We start from the raw sequence: 25937 nt of genomic DNA on the forward strand, positions 1-25937 counted from the left end.
CTCAGTCAACCAGGCCATAAAGGGTTAAGACCACTAGTTTCCTTTTCAATATTAACATTTCATAATATTGTGTACAAGTGTGCATGCCGCTTATAGCACTGAACCCTATTGATCCTTACCTCTATGATCTTGCCTAATCTTCATTGCATCATGTCGATGACTAATCATAAGAGATCAGGCAGTCTGACTTCTAGGTCTGCATTTGGGACCTCTATGCTTTTCTGCCTCCATAATTATTTTGTTTATGCAATAAAATAAAATAATAGGAAAAGCAGGTTAAAATGCTGGCTCTGCAACACCAGCATGAAAGGAATTGTGTCCGCGTCTCTAATGGAAAACAGCTTAGCAATTCGAATATATCACCCCAACAACCATCATCAGAAGAAAACCCTGGGACCTGGCATAAAGCAAATGCTTGGTGTGAATCAATGGATGGCTGAGTAAATAGCCAAAAGTGAATTGCAAGCAGCAGGAATGGATTTGAGAAAAATCAACAATTCAGCATGGCCCTCAGACATGGGCCTTCCAAGGCCCGTGCGTGTTTGCTGCAGGGAAATAGAGTAAACCAGAAGCCTAGTTTTGAAGAGAGACAGGTTACCTACTGGCACCAGCCTCTGTTGATTACACACCGCAAGAGCCTGGAGAGGAAGCAGGTGAATCCAGTCTGGAGATCTGGGTTCCAGTTTTTTCTCCGTCTCTAAACACCTCAGTTTACCTAGCTCTATAGTGGGGGTCTTGGAATTTCAAGTTCCTTCTGTGATGATCCAAGAAATAACACGTCTAGCAAGTGCTTTATGTAAGCCAAAAAGCGCCGGCACAAGGTTGAGGAGGCAGCACCGACCAGGTGTGTCCAGGGTAAACTCTCTGGAGGAGTGTTTCATAAATTGAACATGCATTGGGATCTCCTGGGAATTTTGGTGAAATGAACATCCAGCTTCATGGGTCTGGAGTGGGGCCTTAGTGATGCTAACAAGCTTCCAGGTGATGCTGATGCTGCCGATCCGCGGACCACATTCCCGAGTAGCAAGGGGGTAGAAGGGCCAAATCTGCCTGAGTGGAGGGAAGTCGGGGAGATGGGGAGAATGGAAAGAAGGACAGGAGAAGGGAAGCTGCTAGGAAGGAGAGTCCGGTGGGGGGAGGAGGGGTTCCCAAGAGGAAGGGGGAGGCTGCGGGGCTGGAGCGAGGATGCGCAGACCGAGACAGGGAGGCGGGGGTGCGGGAGGCTCCGCGGCAAAAAGAGCGGGCAGCGTGCTGGTGGCCTCGGCGGCGGCTCAAGCCCGGTCCAGCGCCCGGGCGCCCACAGCTGCGGCCCCGAGCGCCTGGGCTGCGGGATCTGTGTGCAGCGATGGCGGCGGCCGCCTCCGGCAGCACCCGAGGGTCTGGACGCCGCTGCTCCTGCTGTTGCTGTACCGGGACCCGCCCGGCCTGACCCGCGCCAAGCCCCAGCGGAACGACGTGGCGGGCCCGGGGGGCCGGGACCCCGGGGCCGCGCGCGGGGGGACACGGGCGCCGACGAGGCGGTGCCGCGCCACGACTCCTCCTACGGCACCTTTGCGGGGGAGTTCTACGACCTGCGCTACCTGTCGGAGGAGGGTGAGGCTGCGGGAGGGCGAGGGGTTACGGGAGGGGAGACCCGGGGTGGGGACCGAGGATCGGGGAACGAGGAGCGGGGAGAGGGAGGGGAGGGGTCGGAAAAGATGTCCGTGGAGGCAGCTCTGGCAGAGGCGAGGCCAGGATGGGGAGCGCAGTGCCCAGACCTTCGCCGGCTTGGAGGAAAGGCCCAAAGAGCTGTCAATGCCTGCCGCCCGCTTTACAGATGGGGAGAGTGAGGCTGGGAGAGGGAGGGATCACCCAACTTCTGCAAGGCTGTGGATAGGGGTGGGTGCTGAGTCTAAACTCCCCCAGTTTTTAGATCTGGCTTCCACCTTTGCCGCCTGGGGTTGGGTTATAGGGAGAGGAGGCCGCCATCTGGCCAGAGCAGTTGTGGAGAAGCAGAAAAACCACAACCTAGAGAGAGAGGTTGCCTTATTTCCTCCCTGTCTGTATTGACCTAAATTTGCAGTGACCAGCACCCACTTCGTAGCGTTCTGTTCCTGCTTACTGACCCATCAGAGCTGGGTCACATCAGCCTCCCCACTCCCATCCCTTTTCTTTTATGATGCCACATATGTTATGGTCCCCGAGTGTGAGCCACCATTGTTGTGGCCTGCTGGGCCCACGGACTGGGAGTTTGTCAGCCAAGGGCCTCCCTGTAGAGCTGCTTCAGTGAGCACAAAAGCCAAGCGGATGGTGGTCAGAAGGAACGGAAACTGGCCTCTTACTTTAGCAACTTTGGGAAGCAGTGATTTTCCTTTTCTTCTGCTAAGAGGGATATCCAACAATCAAGCTGGGGTGTGAAGTGTTGAGTCCCAGAAGCTCATATCTGTTAGTGGATGTCTCTGTTGTTAGGATTAAGTTCAGCTGCATACAACAAGCAAACATTAATAGCTTCAACAAGACAGAAATTTCTCTCTATGGAAAGAAACTGAGAAATAGGTAATCCAGAACTGGTGTGGAGGCTCCTTGGTCACCAGGGCCCCTGGATCCTGCCCTTCTGGTTCTTCACAATTCTTAGCATGTAACTTCATGGTTCAAAATAACTGCTTGAGCTACAGCCATTATATTCACATTCCAGACAGTGGGAAAAATGAAGCAGGAAGAAGGTCACTGACTACTTTATAAGGGGATTACTCAGAAGTTTCATATAGCAATTTTTATACTTCTTTGGCCACAACTTAATAATGTGGTTGCACATAGGTACAAAGGAGGATGGAAAGTACAGCCTATTAGCTGAGACATAATATGCCCGGTTCAAAAATCAGAATTATTGTATTAAAGAAGATGGAGAGAATGGATTTGGGGAAATGTATTAACTAGAGGCTTAACTGCTGTATTAGAGATTTTAATGTATAGTGGTTTAAATAAGGTAGTTTATTTTTCTCTCTGATAAAAGTCTGGTTGGTCTGGGGCTGGTGGGATGACTCTGTTCCACAAGGTCATTCTGGGACCCAGGTTCTTTCCATCTTGTTGCTCTACCATCCCCCTGAGGCTTTGTCCTCATCTGTACAGTAGAAGCCAGGTTGCTTGCATGTCCTTGTTCAAGATTGAGGGAAAGAAAAAGAGAAGTTCAGGGCAAGTAGTTACCTTTTAGGCTGGCTGCCCACATTACTGCTGTTCACATTCCTTTGGCAAAAACATAGTTACAATGACCTAGCTTCAAGGAAGGCTTAGAAATGTAGTCTTCTAGCTGGAGAGACATGTGGCAGAATCTGTCACTCTGGAAAAGAATAAATATTCCAAAACCCATCTGTTTCTGAAAGCATCTAGTGTATCTTTACATTGTATACAACCTAGTGCTGCCAGGTGACTGAAATGTGGTATGTGAGAGCTTCTATTCTGATTGGGTTCATGCATCTAACAAATGAAGGGTAGGGTCAGATTCTGTACGTCCTTTGAGTCTCTCTACAGAGAGAATGATATGTTCATTGTATGGTCCAGAAAGTTTTATGAACATGGACATCAGGTGGGCCACAGCCGTCAAGGACAGCTTTATAGAGTCAAGCCATGAAGTAGGAAAGACTTCAGTGACACAGAAGAGGGAAGGCATTTAGATGAGGTGACTGCACAGCAGGCAGCAGGGCTTTGCTACATGTGTACCAATCCCTAGTGTGTCTGCTTCACCCTCCCACCATTCTGCACATAAAACTGGTTTAACCCTCCTGAAGCCTGCTTCTAACCTGTTGGCGTTGCACTCAAAAGTCTGTGATGGGGCCGGGCGCGGTGGTTCACACCTGTAATCCCAGCACTTTGGGAGGCTGAGGTGGGTGGATCAGGAGGTCAGGAGTTCGAGACCAGCCTGGCCAACATGGTGAAACCCCGTCTCTACTAAAAATACAAAATTAGGCGGGCGTGGTGGTGCACACCTGTAATCCCAGCTACTCAGGAGGCTGAGGCAGGAGAATCACTTGAACCCAGGAGGTGGGGAGGTTGCAGTGAGCTGAGATTGTGTCATTGGACTCCAGCCTGGGCAACAGAGTGAGACTCAGTCTCAAAAAAAAAAAAAAAAAAAAAAATTCAACCTGTTCCCCGAATGAATATTCAACTGCTTTATCTGAAATTTCCTCCCTGACTCAACTTCCTTTTACAACCATATCTCCGCTTCCCTCACCCTGAGCTTTTACTCTCCATTCTTCTCCTACCCTCTTCTCTCTGACAGTTTCACTTCCTCTTTGCATACAGATTCTACCACCATCTGGTGGGTGCTAGTTGGGATGTAAGTGGTGTGGGCCTATCAGAGGCAGTGCCTCTGCTAGATTACCCTGGGCCTGGGCTTCAGCCCTGTGGGTCCTGAATAGAGACTTTCCCAAGATGCCTAGAAATAAACAGTGACATTGCCTTAAAAGTGGGGGCTGAGGAGGGGTTGCCAGAGAGAGGGAAGAAGAACCAGGAGAGAGGGGTGTCCCAGAAGGCAAAGGAAAAGAGCCTGTTTCCTACCAAGGAGAGGCCTGATAGCATGAAGACTCAAAATTATCGATGGATTCAGGAGATGAGAGGTTATAGGTGGAACTCTCCTAGGATAGATTCAGTGGAGAAGGAAGGAGGGAACCTGACTGACCTTGGAGGATGTGGCAAGTGAAGAAGTGCAAGGAATGCCTTTGACTTATTCTATCAATACACTTGAGGTTGTCCATTTCTAGGGACTGGGCTACTTGTTCCCTCTGTGCAGGGTACCCCCTTCTTATGTCTCAAATAGCCATGAAACTGAGTACAAAAATCAGAAAAAAGGAATTTGAGTAATGGAGGTGGGAATGGAAATTCCACTGAAACTGAGAGAGAGCCTACTGATCATTACCTACCCTACCTAGAGACTATTTCCCCAGTATCCAGATTGCCCAAGGCCCTCAAATCCAGAGGTGGGATGCTGACTTATTTGCTGTCTCAAAAAAATGATCACCCCCTAATGTGGTCATTTTTAAAAATTTAAGTTATGTTTTGGTTTAACTATGCTAGTGTTCAGAATTCTTTGAGGGTCCCACTGTCTAAGCCTATACTACCCATCCTTACAGTCTCAGCTCAAATGCCACCTATTTCAGGAAGCCTTCCCTGATTTTATCCTTCTCCCACTAGGCAAAGATATGCTTCCACAGCACACAGTCTGCCATGACCCTCTTTGCTCTCTATGGTCAGGAGTTCAGATATGGTCTTAGTGCTTGAATCCTACCACTCATACTTCTTTCCCTTGAGGTTCTTAACCCAGAATCTACATATTCAGAGCAGTGATAGAATGTGGAACAGATTACCATTTGATTATGGGCAAATGCTCATTTCTGAGGGTTCTTTGGGGAAAAACAAACAAACAAAACTGAGCTGGATGTTGGCTAAGGGTTAAGTCACAAATGAAGCTTGCTTCTCTCTGCTGCTAAGATGGCCAGGTTTGAGAAGCAGACCCTGAGTCTTAACCCAGCCAGCTACATGGATGATGTTGATTGCCTGACCCTTGGAGCCATACCCTGCCTAAGAAGGAAAAGACAGAACATCATTTGTGGTCACTTATCTTTAAGGCATAGTCATCTGACTGCTTGTAAAATGTGGCTCAATCAAGGATTTTCTGACCATTGAGTTCTGATTCACAATTTTTCTTGGGAAAGAGCTAGAGAGGTAGAAATGACAGAACATGGGGCAAAGGGCAGACGTTTCATTGTCTCCCTATATCCTTCCCCCATCTGCCATGGATGGTATGTGGTTATATAACTTACCACTCTACTAATCTGGAAATTCGTTAAGGGTAACAATTTACGTCTAATTTATCTTTGTATCCTTCATGAATCTAGCCTGATCATAATACCAATTAGAGCAACTTTTAATATGTGCTTACTATGCAGCAGGCACCGCTTTAAGATGCCTTGTCCATATTAATTTTAATCCTTACAGCAACACTGTAAGGATTAGCAACACTATTATTGCTACTGTAGAGATAAAGAAACTGACCCACAGAAAGTTTGAATATTTTGGCTAAAGTCACACAGCTAGAAAGTAGCAGAGAACTCTGTGGATTTGTTGATGGACTTAATGGACAAGGTGGTTTAAGGTGTCCTGCCCACCTGGAATGGAGGGTCCCTGTTGACTTGCACTAGGACATGGATTGGACAGGTAGAATTGGTTTTTTGTTTTTGTTTTTGAGACAGAATCTCACTCTGTTGTCCAGGCTGGAGTGCAGTAGTGCGATCCCAGCTCACTGCAACCTCCACCTCCTGAGTTCAAATGATGCTCATGCCTTAGCCTCCCAGGTAGCTGGGATTACAGGCATGCGCCATCACACCTGGCTAATTTTTGTATTTTTAATAGAGACAGGGTTTCACCATGTTGGCCAGGCTGATCTTGAACTCCTGACCTCAAGAGATCTGCCTGCCTTGGCCTCCCAAAGTGCTGGGATTACATGCGTGAGCCACCACATCCAGTCTAGAATTAGGTATTTTTGTGAGTGAACTTGAGAGGGTGGGTTTGGAACTGATATGGTAGACAGTTAGGGCCTACAGTTTCCTAAGCAGTAGAGTGCCACCATGAAGACTGAATTCACTTCTGTGTGGAACTTTACACCTTATAAAAACCCTTGATATTTTTACTTCATAATACGACTCTGAAAAGAGAAGGAACAAAAATTGAGGCCATCCAGAAACAGGCTGATGCAGTAGTTCTCGGATGAAACTGAATGGTGTGGCCAGACAATTAAAACTTAAACTTCAAGGAATCAAGTACTAAATTAATACCTAAAGGCTGTGAGCCAAGCAGTTAATTAGAAGCAATAAATAGCAAACCAGAAGCCATTAACCACTCAGTAGAGTATGGCAAAACAGGCTCAAGGGATTGCAGAAAAGGAACAGATAGTTTCTTGAATTAGACAAGAATGGAAACCACAAAGCAAGATTGAGAACCTAAAAAATCAACCAAGAAAATAAGTACCTCTCATGGTTCAGGAATAAATGAAGGGAGTATAAAATAATAGAGAGGAAAGGAGGGAGAGAAAAAAAAATGGCTCGAATTGTTCTCCAAAACAGGAGTTACTGAAAGAGCTTATAGAGTCCATGTCAGAAGAAGGAAAGAAATGGAAGGAGAAGAATTGATACACCCGTTTTTGGAAAAGCCCCAAGCCAATATTATTGAGTCTCATTCAGGTTTTTATTTTAGAGGGAAAAAAATAGCATCAAAATGGAAAATGGAGAGAAAGGAACAAGCCAAAACAATTTAAGTGATGAAAAATGGGGGAATGGACAGAGCGAAGGGAAGAGGGAAAAGCTGACTGTGTCTGGGTGGTTCAACACATATGTCTCAAGACTAAGGAGGACAGGTAGGTGTAGGGGAGGTGGAATGTTGGGGAGTACTATGAGGAGCAGTGGGATGACAGCATTAGATTCTGCTTCAGGTCGGGTGAGGTGGCCTGTAATCCCAGCACTTTGGGAAGCCGAGGCAGGCGGATCACCTGAGGGCAGGAGTTCAAGACCAACCTGGCCAACATGGTGAAACTTGTCTCTATAAAAATACAAAAATTAGCTGGGTGTGATGGCAGGTGCCTGTAATCCCAGCTACTCAGGAGGCTGAAGCAGGAGAATCACTTGAACCTGGGAGGCAGAGGTTGTGATGAGCCAAGATTGTGCCATTGCACTCCAGTCTCGGCGACAGAGCGAGACTCTGTCTCAAAAAAAAAAAAAAAAAGATTTCTTTTCAAAAGATGGCGGCAGGGCAGAAGGAGTGAGAGAGAAGCCAGAGAAGATAAGAGGTAGAGCTACAGACAAAAGTCAGGCTCTGGTTTCTGAGGTAGGAATGACAAGAAGTGGTCAAGTGCAGTGGCCCATGCCTGTAATCCCAACACTTCGAGAGGAGCCTCGGAGTTTGAGATCAGCCTTGGGCAACAAAGTAGTTGAGTAATGGAGGTGGGAATACCCCATCTCTACAAAAAGATAAAAAAGTTAACTGGGCATGGTGGTACACACCTGTGGTCCCAGCTACATGGGAGGCTGAGGCAGGAGGATCACTTGAGCCCAGGAGGTTGAGGCTACCGTGAGCCATGTTCACACCACTGTACTCCAGTCTGGGTGACAGAGTGAGACCCTATCTCAAAATAAATAAAAGGAATAACAGGAAGTGATGACTGAGTAAATGTGCCAGGTTGGGGAAAGGGAGAAACTTAGGACTGAGACTTCAGGATTGCGAGACTGTAGGTGGCTAGTGGGATTATCCACTAAGATAAGAAACATAGGAGCAAGAGCTTTTGGGAGGTGGAGGAACTCATCTGGAATTGATTTGCTTGTGGAATATCCAGGGAGAAACCCCTGGAGGCAGTTGGCTGCTGGGTTCAAACTGATAGAAGAAAAGAAGAAAGACCGAAAACTGTGAAGTGAGAGAAAGAAGGGAATAAATCTGAAGATAGTAGAAGGAAACAAATAACGAAATAATAAAGATATAGCAGAATTAATGGAATAGAAACCAAATATTCAGTAAAGGGGATCCACAAAGCCAAAAGTGATTCTTTGAAAACTTAGTAAGACAGATAAGTGTGTAATCAGGGTTTTCCAGAGAAACAAAACCAATAGGATATGTATCTATGTAGACAGATTTATTTTAAGGAATTGGTTCACATGATTATGGAGGCTGGCAGGTTCCACAATCTGCAGGATGGGTTGGCAGGCTGGAGACCCAGAGATGAGCTGATGTTTGCAAGTCAAGTCTGGAGGCCATCTGCTGCTACGTTGCTTGGTGGAGGTCACTCTTTTTGTTCTCTTCAGGCCTTTGACTGATTGGATGAGGCCAACTTGCGTTATGGAGGGCAATCTACTTTGCTCAGAGTCCACCTACTTAAATTTTTTTTTTTTTTGGTGGTTGTTGTTGTTGAGAGAGTCTTGCTCTGTCACCCAGGCTGGAGTACAATGGTGCGATCTTGGCTCACTGCAACCTACTCCTCCCGGGTTCAAGCAATTCTCCTGCCTCAGCTTCCCGAGTAGCTGGGATTACAGGTGGGTCCCACCACACCTGGCTAATTTTTGTATTTTTAGTAGAGACAGGGTTTCACCATGTTGGTCAGGCTGGTCTCGAACCCCTGACCTCGTGATCCACCCGCCTCGGCCAAAGTGCTGGGATTACAGGCGTGAGCCATCGCACCTGGCCCACCCACTTAAATGTTAATCCACTCCTAAAACACCCTTCAAGAAATATTCAGGTTCTTTAAACCACATATCTGGGCACTTTGGCCAGCCAAATTGACATATAAAGTTAACCATCTGGCAAAATTAATCAAGAAAAAAATAAGAATGACAAAGGGGGAACCTCAGACATAGCAGAGATTTAAAAGCTAATTGTAATTATTACAACTTAATAAAAGGATAATCCAATTTAAAATAGAAAAAAGCTTTAAAAGACATTTTCCAAAGAAGACATAGAAATTGCCAACAAGCGCATGAAAAGATGCCCAACATCATTGACTGTTAAGGAAATGCAAATCCAAATCATAATGAGATACCACTTCACACCCACTAGGATGGTGATTTTTTTTTAAAAGGAAAATAACAAGTCCTGGCAAGGATGTGAAGAAATTGGACCTCTCATACATTGTGGTAAGGATGTGAAATGGTGCAGCTACTTTGGAAAATAGGTTGGCAGTTTCTCAAAAAGTTAAACACAGAATTACCATATGATGCAGCAGTTCTACTCCAAGGGAATTGGAAACATATGTTCACACAAAAACTTGTCCATAGCAGCACTATTCATAATAGCCAAAAAGTGGAAACAACCCAAATGCCTATCAGACTGATGAATGGATGTACATGTATGTGGTTGATCCATACAATGGAATATTATTTAGCCAGAAAAAGGAATGAAGTTCTGATACATGCTACCATGAACCTTGAAAATATTATGCTAAGTGAAGGAAGCCAGACACAAAAGGCCACATGCTGTATGATTCCATTGATATAAAATGTCCAGAATAAGCAAATCCATAGAGGTAGAAAGTAGATTCATGGTTGCCAGGGACTGAGAGGAGGGGAAATTGGGAGTGACTGCTAACAGGTACAGGGATTTTTCTTGGAATCATGGAAGTGTTTGTGAATTAGATAGTGGTGATGGTTGCATAACCTTATGAATACATTAAAAAACACCGATCTGTATACTTGAAAAAGGTGAATTTTATGGTATGTGAATTATAGCTCACTAAAAATGAAAGCAGATAAGCCAATAAGAAATACAACGAACAGCTTTATGCCAATACACTTGAAAATTTAAATGGGCAAATTCCTAGAAAAAAATTGCAACTTACCAAAACTGACTCAAGAAAATTAGAAAAGCCAAATAATTTTTTACCCATCAAAGAAATTGAATCAGTTAAAAACATCTTCCAACCAAGAAAACTCCAGGCTCAGTTCTACCAGACACTCAAGTGACAGCTGATGCTAATCTTAAACACATTATTTCAAGGGACACTCAAAGAAGGAATAGTTTCCAGCTTGTTTTATGAGGATAACATAACCTTATTAGCAAAACCAGACAAGTACACAATGAGAAAGGAACATTACAGAAGAGTTTTGATCGCATACATAAATGCATAAGTACTATACAAAATATTTCTGAAGGAATGGAAAATGATATTTTAGGCAAAGATGAACCATAAGAAAACCAAGATGACAGTAACATCGGACAAAATATAGAAGATAAAACATAAGGAGCAAATTATGTCATAAGCCGATAGAAGAAACCAATCAGGGATGTTTACCTGTAACAGTATAGTGTCCAAATAAAAGCAATAACTGATGGAAATAGTGTAGAGCAAAATATAAACCGACATTTGTAATTGGACATACCACCCTTGGTATTGAAAAATCAAACAAAGTTTTAAAATGAAAGATATAGGGAGACCAAGGCAGGAGGATAGCTTTGAGACCAGGAGTTTGAGACTAGCCTGGGCAACATATTCTCTATACAAAATAAAAAAAATTAGCCAGGCATGGTGGCACCTGCCTGTGGTCCCAGCTGCTTGGGGTGCTGAGGCAAGAGGATGGCTTGAGTCCAGGAGTTTGAGGCTGCAATAAGCCATGACTGTGCCACTGCACTCTAGCCTGGGCGACACAGTGAGACCCTGTCTCCAAAAAATAAAAGATATAGATATATATCATATAATAGATATATAGATATATATCATATAATTTCAATTATATGAATGATAAGTTCAATTAAATAGATATGTAAAATCCACAAATACAAAATCATACTCTTTTTGAGCACATAAATCCACTAAAATCAGCCATATACCAGAATATAAGAAAGTCAACAAATTACAAACAGTTTACATCATACAGATGTCTTCTGATTCCAATGCGGTAAGATTTGAAATTAACAAAAGTATAAGGGGAAAAATCACCAATGTCTGTAAGTAAAAACAACAATATTAACCTATATGTTAAGGAGAAAATCATAAAATTAAGATATGCGTATAATGACCATCAAAGCATTGCATGTCAAAATATCTGGCGTGAATCTAAAAGAGAGCTTAGAGGGAAATTTATAGTTTTGAATACATTTATCAGAAAATAAGAAAAATTAGAGGCTTGGTGTGGTGACTTACAACTGTAATCTCAGCACTTTGGAAGGCTGAGAGGGGCAGATCGCTTGAGTCCGAGAGTTTGAGACCAGCCTGAGCAACATGGCAAAACCCTATCTCTACAAAAAATTTAAAAAATTAGCTGGGTGTGGTGGCTCATGCCTGTGGTCCCAGCAACTTGGAAGGGTGAGGTAGGAGGATCACCTGAGCCCAGGAGGCGGATATTGCAGTGAGCCGTCATTGCGCCAGTGCACTACAGCCTGGGTGACAGAGCAAGACCCTGTCTCAAAAAATAACAATAATAATAATAAATAATAATAATAAAAGGTTGGGTGCAGTGGCTCACACCTGTAATCCCAGCACTTTGGGAGGCCTAGGTGGGTGGATCACGAGGTCAGGAGATCGAGACCATCCTGGCTAACACCGTGAAACCCTGTCTCCACTAAAATACAAAAAAATTAGCCAGGCGTGGTGGTGGGCGCCTGTGTTCTCAGCTACTCGGGAGGCTGAGGCAGGAGAATCGCTTGAACCTGGGAGGCGAAGGTTGTAGTGAGCCAAGATCACACCGCTGCACTCCAGGCTGGGTAACAGAGTGAGACTCCGTCTCAAAAAAAAAAAGTAAGCTAAGCATTCAATTCAAAATGGAAACAAAAAGGAAGGAAATAACAGATCTGGGTGGGAATAAATGAAATGGAAAACACATGTGAAAATGAGAGTGATGACCCCAACTGAATGTGGACTGTTTGAAAACTCTCATAAGATACACAAATTTCTGGCATAACTAATCAAAGGAAAGGGTGAAAATACACATAAACTACATATGAAATTAAAAAGGAGAAATTTGACGAGTAAGATGGATGGACTCTCTCTGCATCTACCCCAGACTCTCTAGTGTTCCAGCCCCTGATGCAGAGGCTAGAGTATTACCTGGAATCCTGAGTTCTGGATACGATTTTGATTCCATCAATCATGTACATGACACTTGAGTCAGAACTGGGTATGTGAAGGGAGGGAATGGGATGCAAGACATCCATTGTTTTTTTTTTTCTTTTCTTTTTTTTCAGCAACAGTTTTATTGAAATATAACTCACACACCACACAATTCACCCATTTAAAATGTACAATGCAGCGCTTTTTAGTATATTCGCAGGGTTGTGCATTTGTCACCACAATCAATTTTAGAACATTTGCATCATCCCCAAAAGAAACCCTATGCCCTTTAGCTATCACTCTCCAATCCCTCGTCTCCCTCCTCCCCACCCCAGCTTGAGGCAACCATTAATCTTGCTGTTTCAATATTTGTCATCCTGGACATTTTTTTTTTTTTTTTTTTTTGAGATGGAGTCTTGCTCTGTCGCCCAGGCTGGAATACAGTGGTGCAATCTCAGCTCACTGCAACCTTCACCTCCCAGATTCAAGCAATTCTTCCTCAGCCTCCCAAGTAGCTGGGACTACAGGTGTGTACCACCACACCCGGCTTTTTTTTTTTTTGTATTTTTAGTAGAGACAGGGTTTTGCCTTGTTGGCCAGGCTGGTCTCAAACTCCTGACCTCAAGTAATCTGCCTGCCTCATCCTCCTAAAGTGGTGGGATTACAGGCATGAGTCACTGCACCCAACCTTATCCTGGACATTTCATGTAAATGAGATTATATAATGAAGGTACATCCATGTTGTAACATATATCAGTACTTCATTTTTTACGACTGAATAATATTCAGTCTTACATATGTGGCTAGATTTCCAAAGGGAAATAATAAATAGAATGAGATGTTCTGCACAGTGTCATTTATGCAAATTAAAACATATACAAGTGATATATTAAGAGCACACCTATGTAAAAATAAGCATAGAGGTGAACGGTAAGTTGCAGTGGGCCCTCACTGGTCTGCTCTGTTTGGGCATTTCCAGACTTTGTGCATGGCTATGAACAGGCTAATGCAGTGCAGCTGTGGGCAACATGGCAAGGGGTGCTGTTGGCAGAGTGAGAAATTGTGCCTGGAACCTGAACCTTACATCCAGGATCTGTTGAAGGCCATTTGGTAATTATGTTGTAAGGTAATCATGCAAGAGTTTCAGGATGATGATCTTGGGAATATGAAAAACTTTCTGCAACCTGGCAGGACTTTACCCTGGACAGGGAGAATTCCATGCTACATGGAACGTACTGAGATGAAAACCTTACCCCTACCACCAAATTGTCTGTTATCCATTATTGCTAATGTGTCCTTTCAGTTTATCATAGTAAAATATTGCTTTTCTAAGATGTATGTGTCAGAGTGTTCATTTTTTGTTAAAACTTCTATCCTTGGGAGAAGGATATGCATGAAATACACTGGACCTTGTGTCTAAGATGGGGAATAAAATGGAATTAGTGATGGATTGGAGAAAAAATCTAAGATTGGCGCCAGGCACCATGGCTCACGCCTGTAATCCCAACACTTTGGGAGGCCGAATTACCAGGTCAGGAGAATCACCAGGTCAGGAGATCACCAGGTCAGGAGATCAAGACCATCTTGGCTAACATGGTGAAACCCCATCTCTACTAAAAATGCAAAAAATTAGCTGGGCGTGGTAGTGGGCACCTGTAGTCCCAGCTACTTGGGAGGCTGAGGCAGGAGAATGACGTGAACTCGGGAGGCAGAGCTTGCAGTGAGCTGAGATCACGCCACTGCACTCCAGCCTGGGCAACAGAGCAAGACTCCGTCTCAAAAAAAAAAAAAAAGAAAAATCTCAGATTGGCTTTGCATAGACTGATAATGAGTGTTTCATAAATGAAGAAATATCAATTTAATTCTGTGCACCTAGGGTAGTTAGAATTCTATAATTAAAATAATTTCCCATTAGGATTATGTAATGCATGTAAAACATAGATCCTATTGAATGTCTTTATTTTCTAGCCTTCAGATAAGTACTAGTAAGCTACAGTTTTGGCAAACACATTGTGTCAGTATTCAAAGGTTAATCCATTTAGTCTGTATCAATCAAGGTCCAGTAAGAAAGATAGAAATTATACTAGCTGTTTAAACAAAAGACCAGCCCAGGGAATTGTCTAAGTAAGAAGTTGCAGGACTGGAGAAGCAAAAAGGGAGTACCAAGATAGCATACAGAAAATAACTTCAGGAAAGTTACCACCCCTGGGGCTGGAGTTGCAAAGAGAAGGGCTTGAGATTATAAAAAGGGCCCAGACCAGGGCCTCACAGAGCTGTGACCCATCCTTTGAGAATGAGGCTGTGCTCAGCTGCTGCTGATACCTTGGAGCAGCATGGGATGAGGCTTGTTGTGGGAGCCTAGCACTGAACTCAGAACTCAGACCAACTGCCAGGATGAAGTAGAGTTGCTGAGAACTTGCTTATTGGAACAGCAATCACACAGGAAGGAACAGTCCTCTTTCCCCCCATGTGCCTTCCTCTAATGCTTGCTATTGGCAGAGTCTAAGCACCTGGCAAAGGAGAAGTGGTTTGCAGAGTACTCAGCCTATAGAAGGCTGGGTTGTAGCTGAGACAAGAGCTTAAATATTGGCACATGGTCCAAACTTATTTTATACTAAATAGAGATCATTTAATTTCAGGAAAAAAATCTAATTCTGCTCTGCTTATATTCCAATATCAACTCCCCACTGGTGTACTGCAATTCAGTTCCTACACTAATGACCCAGAGTTAGTGCAGATCCCACGAGTGAAAGAGCATGGTTCACAATAAGACTGTCCACACCTCAGACCAACTGGCTATAGATGTGGGGTCTTCTCACAAGATAGAAGAAGCTTCCCATTTCAGCTTCTATTATTTGCTAGAATGTTTCACAGAACTCAGGAAAAAAAAAAGTGCTATTTTTACTATGACAGTTTTGTTATAAAGGATACAACTCAGGAACAGTCAATGAAAAGACACATAGGGTGAGGTCTGAGGGGCTCCCAAAGGCAGAGTTTCCATGCCTTCTCCTCATAGGATTAGCACATTGCCCTCCCAGCACATCAGTGTGTTCAACCAGGAAGCTGCACTGAGCTTCAGTGTCCAGAGTTTTTATTGGGGTCTCACTATGTTGGCATGATTGATTTAATCATTGGCCACATGGTTAAACTCAATCTCCAGCCCCACAACCCTCCCTAGAGGTAGGTCTAGCACAAAGCCCCAACCTTCTAATAAATGGTTTTTCCAGTGACCAGCCTCTATTCTGAGTCATCTCATTGCTCGGCATTAACTCAGGTGTGATCCAAGGGGCTCATGAAGAACAAAAACACTCCCATTACTTGGGAAATTCCAAGGATTTAGAGTTTCTCTCCCAGAAACCAGAGACAAAGGCCAAATCCTTTATTTTTCAAAAGTTTGCAATATAAGAGGAAAATGTTATTAAAGGCATGTCCAAGTGCATTTGACAGAACACAAGTTCCTATTACAAGTTTTAGAAGCATATATGATAATAGAAAATTAGTGCTAGAAAAGCCCTGAGAAGCCGTTTGCCAACATGAATAAGCTAGTTCAGAACATTTATAAGTGAGCTTTGTTCCAAAATTTGCTTTCATTTGGAGTTTAGAAACCTGTTGTTCTTAAAGAGACAGTTGTACCCAATGATTATTACTTCTTAAGCCAGTTTACAAAATTTAATAGTGATAATAGGGCCAGGTGCAGTGGCTCACACCTGTAATCCCAGCATTTAGGGAGGCTGAGGCGGGCAGATCACGAGGTCAGCAGTTCGAGACCAGCCTGTCCAACATGGTGAAACCCCATCTCTATGGAAAATACAAAAATTAGCCAGGCATGGTGGTGGGCACCTGTAATCCCAGCTACTCAGGAGGCTGAGGCAGGAGAATTGCTTTAACCCGGGAGGCAGAGGTTGCAGTGAGCTGAGATTGTGCCATTGCACTCCAGCCTGGGCGACCGAGCAAGACTCTGTCTCAAAAAAAAAAAAAAAAAAAAAAAAAGTGATAATAATCCAGTAGTAATAATAACTTGTATTTATTGAGCTGGAAATCTGCTGTATGCTGATGTATTATTCTAGATACCAGGAAGTAGTGAGGATGATATGTTTGAAAATGGAAGAAGATGGGGAACCTGAGTCAGATGCAACATTAAAAGAGATTGTCCGTGAACTATAGAATTTCAAAAACATGTAAGTGAACAATCGTTGAATTCCTGGATAAATATTCTGAGAAAAATGGCCTCAGGATTGTAGTGAGAAGTAAGAGGAAGAAGGTATATGAAGCTGCTTAACATACAGTAGTTCGTAGTGGCTCAATAACTATTCAGAGAAAAGCAAAACTCGTTCAAGTCAGGACTCAGTCTATAGCAGCGGCCCCCAGCCTTTTTGACACCAGGGACTGGTTTAATGGAAGACAATTTTTCCATGGACTGGGTCAAGGGGGTGGTTTTGGGATGATTCAAGTACCTTACTTTTATCATGCACTTTATTTCTATTATTATGACATTGTAATATATAATGAAATAATTATACAACTCACCATAATGTAGAATCAGTGGGAGCCCTGAGCTTGTTTTCCTGCAACTAGACGGTCCCATCTGGGGGTGATGGGAAACAGTGACAGATCATCAGGCATTAGATTCTCATAAGAAGCGCACAACCTAGATCCCTCACATGTGCAGTTCACAATAGGGATTGCACTCCTATGAGAATCTAATGCCACTGCTGATCTGAGAGGAGGCGGAGCTCAGGCAGTTATGCAAGCCATGGGGAGTGGCTGTAAATACAGGTGAAGCTTCTCTTACTTGCCTGCAACTCACTGTGCAGCCTGGTTCCTAACAGGCCATGGACTGGTACTGGTCAGTGGCCTGGGGATTGGGGACCCCTGGTCTATAGTACTGAAGCAGATATAGGACCTAGCATAAAATAAGCATAAAACTAGAAAAAGTAATGCATTTCACCCAATTACTTAGGTGATAAAAAGTTAGGATTGTACTTTATCATGTGATCAAGATCTAAGATAGTAAAAATGGACTATTCAGAGTGCACAGAAGTGTGCCTGAAAAGTGTGACCTGGTGGCTTTTTTTAAAGTATAATAAATCTAATAGACAAAATTAGCAAAGTCTCACTTAAAAAACAAACAAACAAACAAAACCATTACAAATCCGAAAGAAAACTTTAAAATAACAAGAAAAAAAACTCATAAAATAGAATGATTTTTAAAAGTTTGTACTGATTTACATTTCCTAATGTCTGTGGGTGATTTTATTTGTTCATTTGACAGTCATTTATTCAGTGTCCAGTGCCACTATGCTGGGCAGAGAATACAAGATAAGTCACACATGGTTCCTGTGTACGTGGAGTGAACAGTCTAGGAGAAAAGAGTTCTCTCACAAAGTGGAGGCATAATGCAGCCTTACCCTTCAATGTATGGTTTGGTGTATTATGGTGGTAATATAAGAAAGATAGACAACTGTTAGAAGTGATGTGTTTAAAGAATTTAGTGACAAGCTGGGTGTGGTGGCTCACACCTGTAACACCAGCATTTTGGGAGGCTGAGGATGGTGGATCACTTGAGGTCAGGAGTTCGAGACCAGCCTAGTCAATATGGTGAAACCCTGTCTCTATTAAAAATACAAAAATTAGCCGGGTGTAATGGCAGGTGCCTGTAATCCCAGCTACTCCAGAGGCTGAGGCAAGAGAATCGCTTGAACCTGGGAGGCAGAGGTTGCAGTGAGCCAGGATCGCACCACTGCACTCCAACCTGGGCAACAGAGTGAGGCCCTGTCTCAAAAACAACAAAAAACAAAAACAAAGAATTTAGTGACATAAGAAAATGTTACCTACAGCTTAATGCAAAATGGAAGTTAAAAATGGAATGGAAAAATCCTGTTATCAGGTATATAAATGGATACTTTGGGAGGCCGACGCGGGCGGATCACGAGGTCAGGAGATCAAGACCATCCTGGCTAACATGGTGAAACCCCGTCTCTACTGAAAATACAAAAAATTAGCCGGGCGTGGTGGACGCCTGTAGTGCCAGCTACTCCAGAGGATGAGGCAGGAGAATGGCTTGAACCCAGGAGGCGGAGGTTGCAGCGAGCTGAGATTGCGCCACTGCACTCCAGCCTGGGCGACAGAGCGAGACTCCGTCTCAAAAATAAAAAAAAAAAAAGTAAATGGAAAAATCCCACTATCAAGTATATAAATGTATCATTGTTAACTTTTTTCTCTTAGAGCATGTATATTGTATTAAAAGTATGATTCTCAAACTCTCAGGGGACAGCGGTAAGCCCGTGGTTGTATGAAATTGTGCCTCTCTGAGTGCCCCAGGTTCCTCGCCTGTAAAATGAGAAAAAGACACACCTACTCCCAGTTCACATGCAAGATTAGGTCCAAAGGTGTGTGTCCTGCACCCTCCCCCATGAAGGGGATGATTAGGCTTCATCAAAGCCGTTTTCTGAGTCCCCAAACATTTCTCGATATGTGTGAGAAAAAACAGTCAACACATTTTTTAAAATTCTCATTGGAACAGTTGTTACTGGATTTTCTAACCCTTCTTTATTCTCACTGCCCAGGTTACCCCTTCCCTACTGCTCCTCCTGTGGATCCATTTGCCAAAATCAAAGTGGACGACTGTGGAAAAACTAAGGGATGCTTTAGGTTGGTGGAACCGCAGGTTGGATAACTTTAAGCCTAAGACTGATTTACTTCTCAGGGTAGTATTTAAATTGCATGCAGTTCCTTCTAATCAGGGGGCCTGAGCTCCTTCATCACCTCAGCAGGGTTGTGAAGTTTCGTAATGGCCATCCCGCTTTTCAGTCTTAAAGGCCTTTTAACTTTAGTGTGTCCTGGGCCCCGCACCATTCTTCCATGGTTCTTTTGTAGCTGTACCACCATTGCTCCCCGTGTCTTCTACTCACCAATTGCTGATATGCAGAAGGCTCATGTGACGCAGAATGTGTCCGTGCTTATTCAGCAGGGGCTGAATAACATTGCAGGGCAGGCAGTGATAAACATGTTTAATACCCAATTCCTTTTTTAATAAATAGTCATGACCTATGGATATCTGTGTGATTCTAATTAGTCATTAAGCATTCATTGTTGCTAGCTTGTTATCTCGGGCATGGTGAGTCTCTACATGATTATTAGTAGTATCACGTGACATGACAGACTGGGCTAGAAAACAGTCGTGTGGACAATGGGCCTCCCATCTAGACAGCTCTGCTTCTTTGGGAAAGCCTCCTCCTTTGAACCCTTTACTTCCTAAAACAAATTGCCCCTGAGTAATTTGATGGTCGGGGCAATTTGCTGGCCAGGGGCAAAGTTTTGATGGTCACTGCACTGAAGGTTCTGATTTTGCTGTTGTTCAGTACTTGAGGTCTAAGGAGGAAAAATTGAATACAGGGGCTTTGAGCTTTCTTTAGATTACAAGGCCATTTCTAAGGAATACATAAAAATATCCAATAATATTCTTATTGAGGAAGATGGTCAGCAATGTATAAATCTGGTGATTGGGGGATGGAATAAGAAGGGAGGGAATTTTAGTACTCTACTGATTTCAAAGTGACTTGTTTTCTTGTCCATTTACTCCTTTTTTAACTTCCCTTGCTCCTTTTCATCTTTTTCACCCCAGTGCCCTGTTGTCTTGATCCTATATCTCTTCCTGGCTGCTCAGGTATCTCTGCCAACATAGTAGTACACTCCTGTCCCCTCCTCAACACTTAGCACCCCGTGCCCTGTTCCTTTAGATACCTTCCATCTGCGCATAGATTGTCCCACCCATTGCTTCAACTTTCTACCATTCTGCAAATGGCATAATACAGTGTTCCCCAAACCAGGGCTTGCCAGTTTTGAAAGGATCCACACATCCTCTGTAAGAAAATTTAAATTTGTGTTTTCATTTCAGTGGTGCTCTTGAAAAAACATTAATGTCTGCATAATCTCACTATCTGGATAATCACCTTATATTGTTGTATGTTTTCGTGCCTGAATTTGTAATTGTATTAGCAGAAAGTAGCCCAACAGAACAAAGGCAAATTTTATAAATAAAGCCAAGCGCAGTGGCTCATGCCTGTAATCCCAGCACTTTGGGAGGCCGAGGCAAGTGGATCACCTGAGGTCAGGAGTTCAAGATCAGCCTGACCAACATGGTGAAACCCCGTCTCTACTAAAAATACAAAAATTAGCCAGGTGTGGTGGCCCACACCTGTAGTCCCAACTAGTTGGGAGGCTTAGGCAGGAGAATTGCTTGAACCCAAGAGGTGGAGGCTGCAGTGAGCCAAGATCCCGCCACTGCACTCCAGCCTGGGCAACAGAGTGAGATTCTGTCTCAAAAAAAAAGAAAAAAAAGTTATAAATATATATCGCATTCATTCATGGTCCGTGAGTACCAGATGGAGGTATTCATTTGGTGTGTTGCATAAATGAGGGTTTTGCAGCAGTTCAAGCAGATAAAAGTGAAGAGTTGAGTCATCATGCTATAGAGAGTAGTAAGAACATGCTCTCAACTCCAAAGACCCTGTATGCTCTAGTCAGATACCACATGCATATAAGCAGAAATTTACTTTCAGTAAAGTCCCATCATCTGTTGCATGAATGCTGTGAATTTCAATGTTCCTGGTTTATTAGTTTAATTTATATTGAATTTGTAAATTTGTGTTAGTTTGATTATACGAAAATTTGTAAGTTAAAAAGAGTTGGTATACATTTAATTAACGAACAATTTAAATGGTTAACTTGGAGAATCTTTTTCCATTAAAAGGGATTCAGAAATAATTCAGTAGTAACTAACATGTAGAAGACTCTAATATTAGTATAATGTAGAGAACACTGGCTGGGAGTTTGGAGACCCAGGTTCAAGTCCCGTTGCAACCACTGACTTCACTATACAACCTTGGGCAAGCCCCTTCCCATCTCACGACTGCAGTTCTTGGGTATCAAATGGGGTAGATCATCTCCAAGGTTCCTCCTAAGAGAGTGAAGCTGTGTTTTTAAGATTCCAGGTAGCAAAAATCCAATGTGTTTAATAATATTGCTTAGCATCCCACCTGATACATAGTAGATGCTCTCTTAATGTCTTTTGAGTAAGTAGAAGCAGTAATGTCTCTTTTGATGTATCTTCTAGATATGGCAAACCAGGCTGTAATGCAGAGACCTGTGACTACTTCCTCAGCTACCGGATGATAGGGGCTGATGTAGAATTTGAGCTGAGTGCAGACACAGATGGTTGGGTAGCAGTTGGATTCTCTTCAGACAAGAAAATGGTAAGATGCAAAACATGATAGAAGCTGATTTTTTCTCTTTAGTTGGCTGTGCTATTTTGATTTTAGAAGCAAGTTAATTGATCAAAGCAGTATAATGATCATATTAGTTATGGCTCTCTGATTGCAAGTTAAAAAAAAATTCAGTCTAGCTTAAATGAAACGGTTGGCTATCAGAATCCAAGTTGTCTTGTGGCACCTCTATTCATCAGCTGTTTCCACAGTGAGGCTGCAAGAAGAGACCCGCATGTTATAAGCATTATATGGATTATAACAGTGAGCATGTATTGCTTGCTCACATGTGCATGGATTGACTGGGGTGCAGCTCATTTTATGTGGGGCTCAGCTGGACTTGACTCTAGTCCATGAGTTGGGTTCAGGCTTTCTGTGTTTTCACTAGTCATCCAAGGTATTTTTTTTTCATGGCAGAAGCAGAAGTGAAAGAACCACTTAAAAGAGGGAAAACCAACGTTTTCCCCTCTCATATTCTCAATACAGAAAGAACATTTCTGTGACTAGATGTGTGGGGGTGTTCCCCCACACCCCAAGCATTTCTCCAGTGGACAGCTGGGTGTCCTCTTAATTCAGTTTGTTTCTGACACTACCTACCTGGAGATAGAATCAGATCCCAAGGTTAAGAGTTCAAAACCACAAGACTGCCCCCATTTCAGACACCAGTCACAAGCCCCAGGTTGTGACCTGTATTTCTGACCAACCAGCTATAAATCTGGGGTGCCACCACCCCCTCATGTTCAGTTAATTTCCTGGAGTGGCTCACAGAACTAGAGAAACACTTTACTCATTCATTCATTCATTCATTCATTCATTCATTCAGATGGAGTTTTGCTCTTGTTGCTTAGGCTGGAGTGCAATGGTGTGACCTCGACTCACTGCAACCTGCACCTCCCAGGTTCAAGCGATTCTCCTGCCTCAGCCTCCCAGGTAGCTGGGATTACGGGTGCCCGCCACTACACCCAGCTAATTTTTTGTGTTTTTAGTAGGGATGAGGTTTCCCCATGTTGGCCAGGCTGGTCTCAAACTCCTGACCTCAGGTGATCCGCCTGCCTCAGCCTCCCAGAGTCCTGAGATTAAGGCATGAGCCACCATACCCGGCCTACTTTACTCATTTATTATGAAGGCTATTACAAAGGATACAGATAAACAGTTAGATGGAAGAGACACTTAGGGAAAGGCATGGGGAAAGGAGTGAGGAGCTTCAACACCCTGTTGGGTGCACTACCCTTCAGGCACCTCCACCTGTACAGCAATCTGGAAGCTCATCTGAACCCTGTCCTTTTGGGGTTTTTTGTTTTATTTTCTTTTGTTTTTTTTCGAGGCAGAGTCTCACTCTGTTGCCCAGGCTGGAGTACAGTGGCATGATCTCGTCTCACTGCTACCTTCGCTTCCTGGGTTCAAGCAATTTTTCTGCCTCGGGCTCCCAACATAGTTGGGATTACAGGCGTGCGCCACTGCACCCAGCTGATTTGTATAATTTTAGTAGAGATCGGGTTTCGCATGTTGGCCAGGCTAGTCTCGAACTCCTGGCCTCGAGCAATCTGCCCCCTCAGACTCCCAAAGTGCCGAGATTACAGGCACTTCCGTGCCCGGCCTCTTTTTGAATTTTTATGGAGGCTTCATTATAATAGGCATAATGGATTACATCAGGGAAGTTTAAGAATTTGGTTCAACAATTTTGTCTTCCTCTGTACCCAGGGGCAAGTAAACATCTGGACCTCAGACAGGACAGTGGCCAGGCACAGGCGGGGCCTCAGGCACACAGGCAGCTGTCATTACTGGCCCCTGCTCTTCACTGTGCCTTGCTGCATTTTTTCTCTCTTTGCTCTGGGGCCCCATTCTTTGCCACTTCACTGGGCCAGGCTTGTTCCCAAATTATCAGACTTTCTCAGGCCTCTGTGCCTTTGCACTTGCTGCTGTTTCTGCCTAGAGCACCCCGCCCTTCTCTTCATCTGGTCTATTTTGAGGCTCGTGTAGGGCTACAGGGGAGAGAGGAGGGCGGCTCAGACCAAAGTTCCAGCAGTGACAGTGGTGAGAAGGGCTCAGATTTTGGATGTTTTGAAAGTAGCACTAACTGAGGCCGAGGTGGATCACCTGAGGTCAGGAGTTTGAGACCAGCCTGGCTAACATAGTGAAACCCCGTCTACTAAAAATACAAAAAATTAGCTGGGTGTGGGGGCGGGCGCCTATAATCACAGCTACTTGAGAGGCTGAGGCGGGAGAACCACTTGAACCCAGGCGGCGGAGGTTGCAGTGAGCTGAGATCGTGCCATGGTACTCCAGCCTGGGCAACAAGAGTAAAACTCTGTCTTAAAAAAAAAAAAAAGAAAAAAAAGAAAATAGCACCAACTGGCTGGGCACGGTGACTCACACCTGTAATCCCAGCACTTCGGGAGGCCGAGGCAGGTGGATTGCTTGAGGTCAGGAGTTTGAGATCAGCCTGGCCAATGTGAAACCCTGTCTCTAGTAAAAATACAAAACTTAGCCGGGTATGGTGGCAGGTGCCTGTAATCCCAGCTACTCTGGAGGCTGAGGACGAGAATTGCTTGAGAGGCAGAGGTTGCAGTGAGTTGAGATCGCGCCATTGCACTTCACCCTGGGCAACAGAGCGAGACTCTGTCTCAAAAAAAAAAAAAAGTAGTACTGACTGACAGGATTTGCAATTGGATATGGGTTGTAGGTGTGTTGTAGGAATGCAGCAAGGCACAGTGAAGAGCAGGGGCCAGTAATGACAGCTGCCTGTGTGCCTGTGTGCTTAGACTGGGAAGCCCTCTAAGCAGTGGCTGCTCTGGTGGCTTTATTCTTGGAGGGGTCACCAGGAGAATAGCCTTCAATGAGTTCTAGTCCAAGTGATAAGACAATGGGTACAACTGGTAAGACTGCATAGATAGATATTAGTCTACTTATCTCCTGCCCTAGAGGCAGTAGGAGAAAGAGCAGGGCATGCCACACCCAGAAGCTGGCTTGCATTGAAAGTGACCACTTCCTGTCCTAAATGTATTTGCATTTGTGGTGGGGCTGTTAAGGTGAGGGGAATGAGGCAGAGTGAGGAGCATTCAAATTTTGTTTGGTATTTTGCTATCTAAAGGCCTATAAAGTATCTACTGTCATATTATCTGTGAAAGTAGAGGTCTCTTTTTTTCTTGTATTATTCCAAGAAAAATCATACATTAATTTTTTTTAAAGCCTAATGCATAGGAAAAACAAAATGGAACCCCTTTTAAAAGCCTTTAACTTTTTAAAAATGGTACATTATTAGCCGGGCGCGGTGGCTCACAATCCCAGAACTTTAGGAGGCCTAGGCGGGTGGATCGCCAGAGGTCAGGAGTTTGAAACCAGCCTGGCCAACATGGTGAAGCCCTGTCTCTAATAAAAATACAAAAATTAGCTGGGCATGTTGGCGGGTGCCTGTAGTCCCAGTTACTCAGGAGGCTGAGGCAGGAGAATTGCTTGAACCCAGGAGGCGGAGGTTGCAGTGAGCCGAGATCGTGCCACTGCACTCCAACCTGTGTGACAGTGAGACTCTTTCCGGGGGGAATAAAAGGTACATTAGTGTGTGTGTGTGTTTTAATTAGACTTTATGTTTTACAGCAGTTTTAGGTTCACAGTGAAATGGAGCAGAAGGTACAGATTTCCCTTATACCCCCTGGGGAGCCTCCCCCATTGTCAACATCCTGCACAGGGTGGTACATGTGTTACAACTGATGAACACTTTTTTTGTAACTTTATTTTTTTGAGATGGAGTCTCACTGTATTGCCCAGGCTTGGAGTTCCGTGGCACTATCTCGGCTCACTGCAGCCTCCATCTCTCAGGTTCAAGCGATTCTCCTGCCTCAGCCTCCCAAGTAGCTGGGATTATAGGCACCCGCCACCACACCTAGCTAATTTTTGTATTTTAAGTAGAGACGAGGTTCCACCATGTTGGCCAGGCTGGTCTTGAACTCCTGACCTCAAGTGGTCTGCCTCAGCTTTCCACAGTGCTGGGATTATAGGCGTGAGCCATCACACCCAACCAAACTCTTAACTTTTTAAAACTTGTTTTGAAAAAAATGTAAACCTATAGACAAGCAGGAAGGATAGTACCGTAAACTCATATACAGAAAATCTAGATTAACAAG

The 25937-nt window shown here is 43.9% G+C and overlaps 1 protein-coding gene across 1 annotated transcript in view; it reads left to right on the forward strand.

Moving 5' to 3' along the window:
* The first annotated feature begins 1185 nt into the window (after positions 1–1185).
* Positions 1186–25937, forward strand: part of FRRS1L (ferric chelate reductase 1 like) — a 30469-nt gene continuing 5717 nt past the window's right edge. The window contains 6 exon segments of the mRNA XM_017863783.1: positions 1186–1242; positions 1245–1286; positions 1288–1407; positions 1410–1593; positions 19120–19204; positions 21669–21807. Of these exon segments, the coding sequence (XP_017719272.1) occupies positions 1186–1242; positions 1245–1286; positions 1288–1407; positions 1410–1593; positions 19120–19204; positions 21669–21807 (627 nt within the window).

Source organism: Rhinopithecus bieti, unplaced genomic scaffold, assembly GCF_001698545.2.
Source record: "Rhinopithecus bieti isolate Rb0 unplaced genomic scaffold, ASM169854v2 scaffold_73599, whole genome shotgun sequence".
Lineage (NCBI taxonomy): Eukaryota > Metazoa > Chordata > Mammalia > Primates > Cercopithecidae > Rhinopithecus > Rhinopithecus bieti.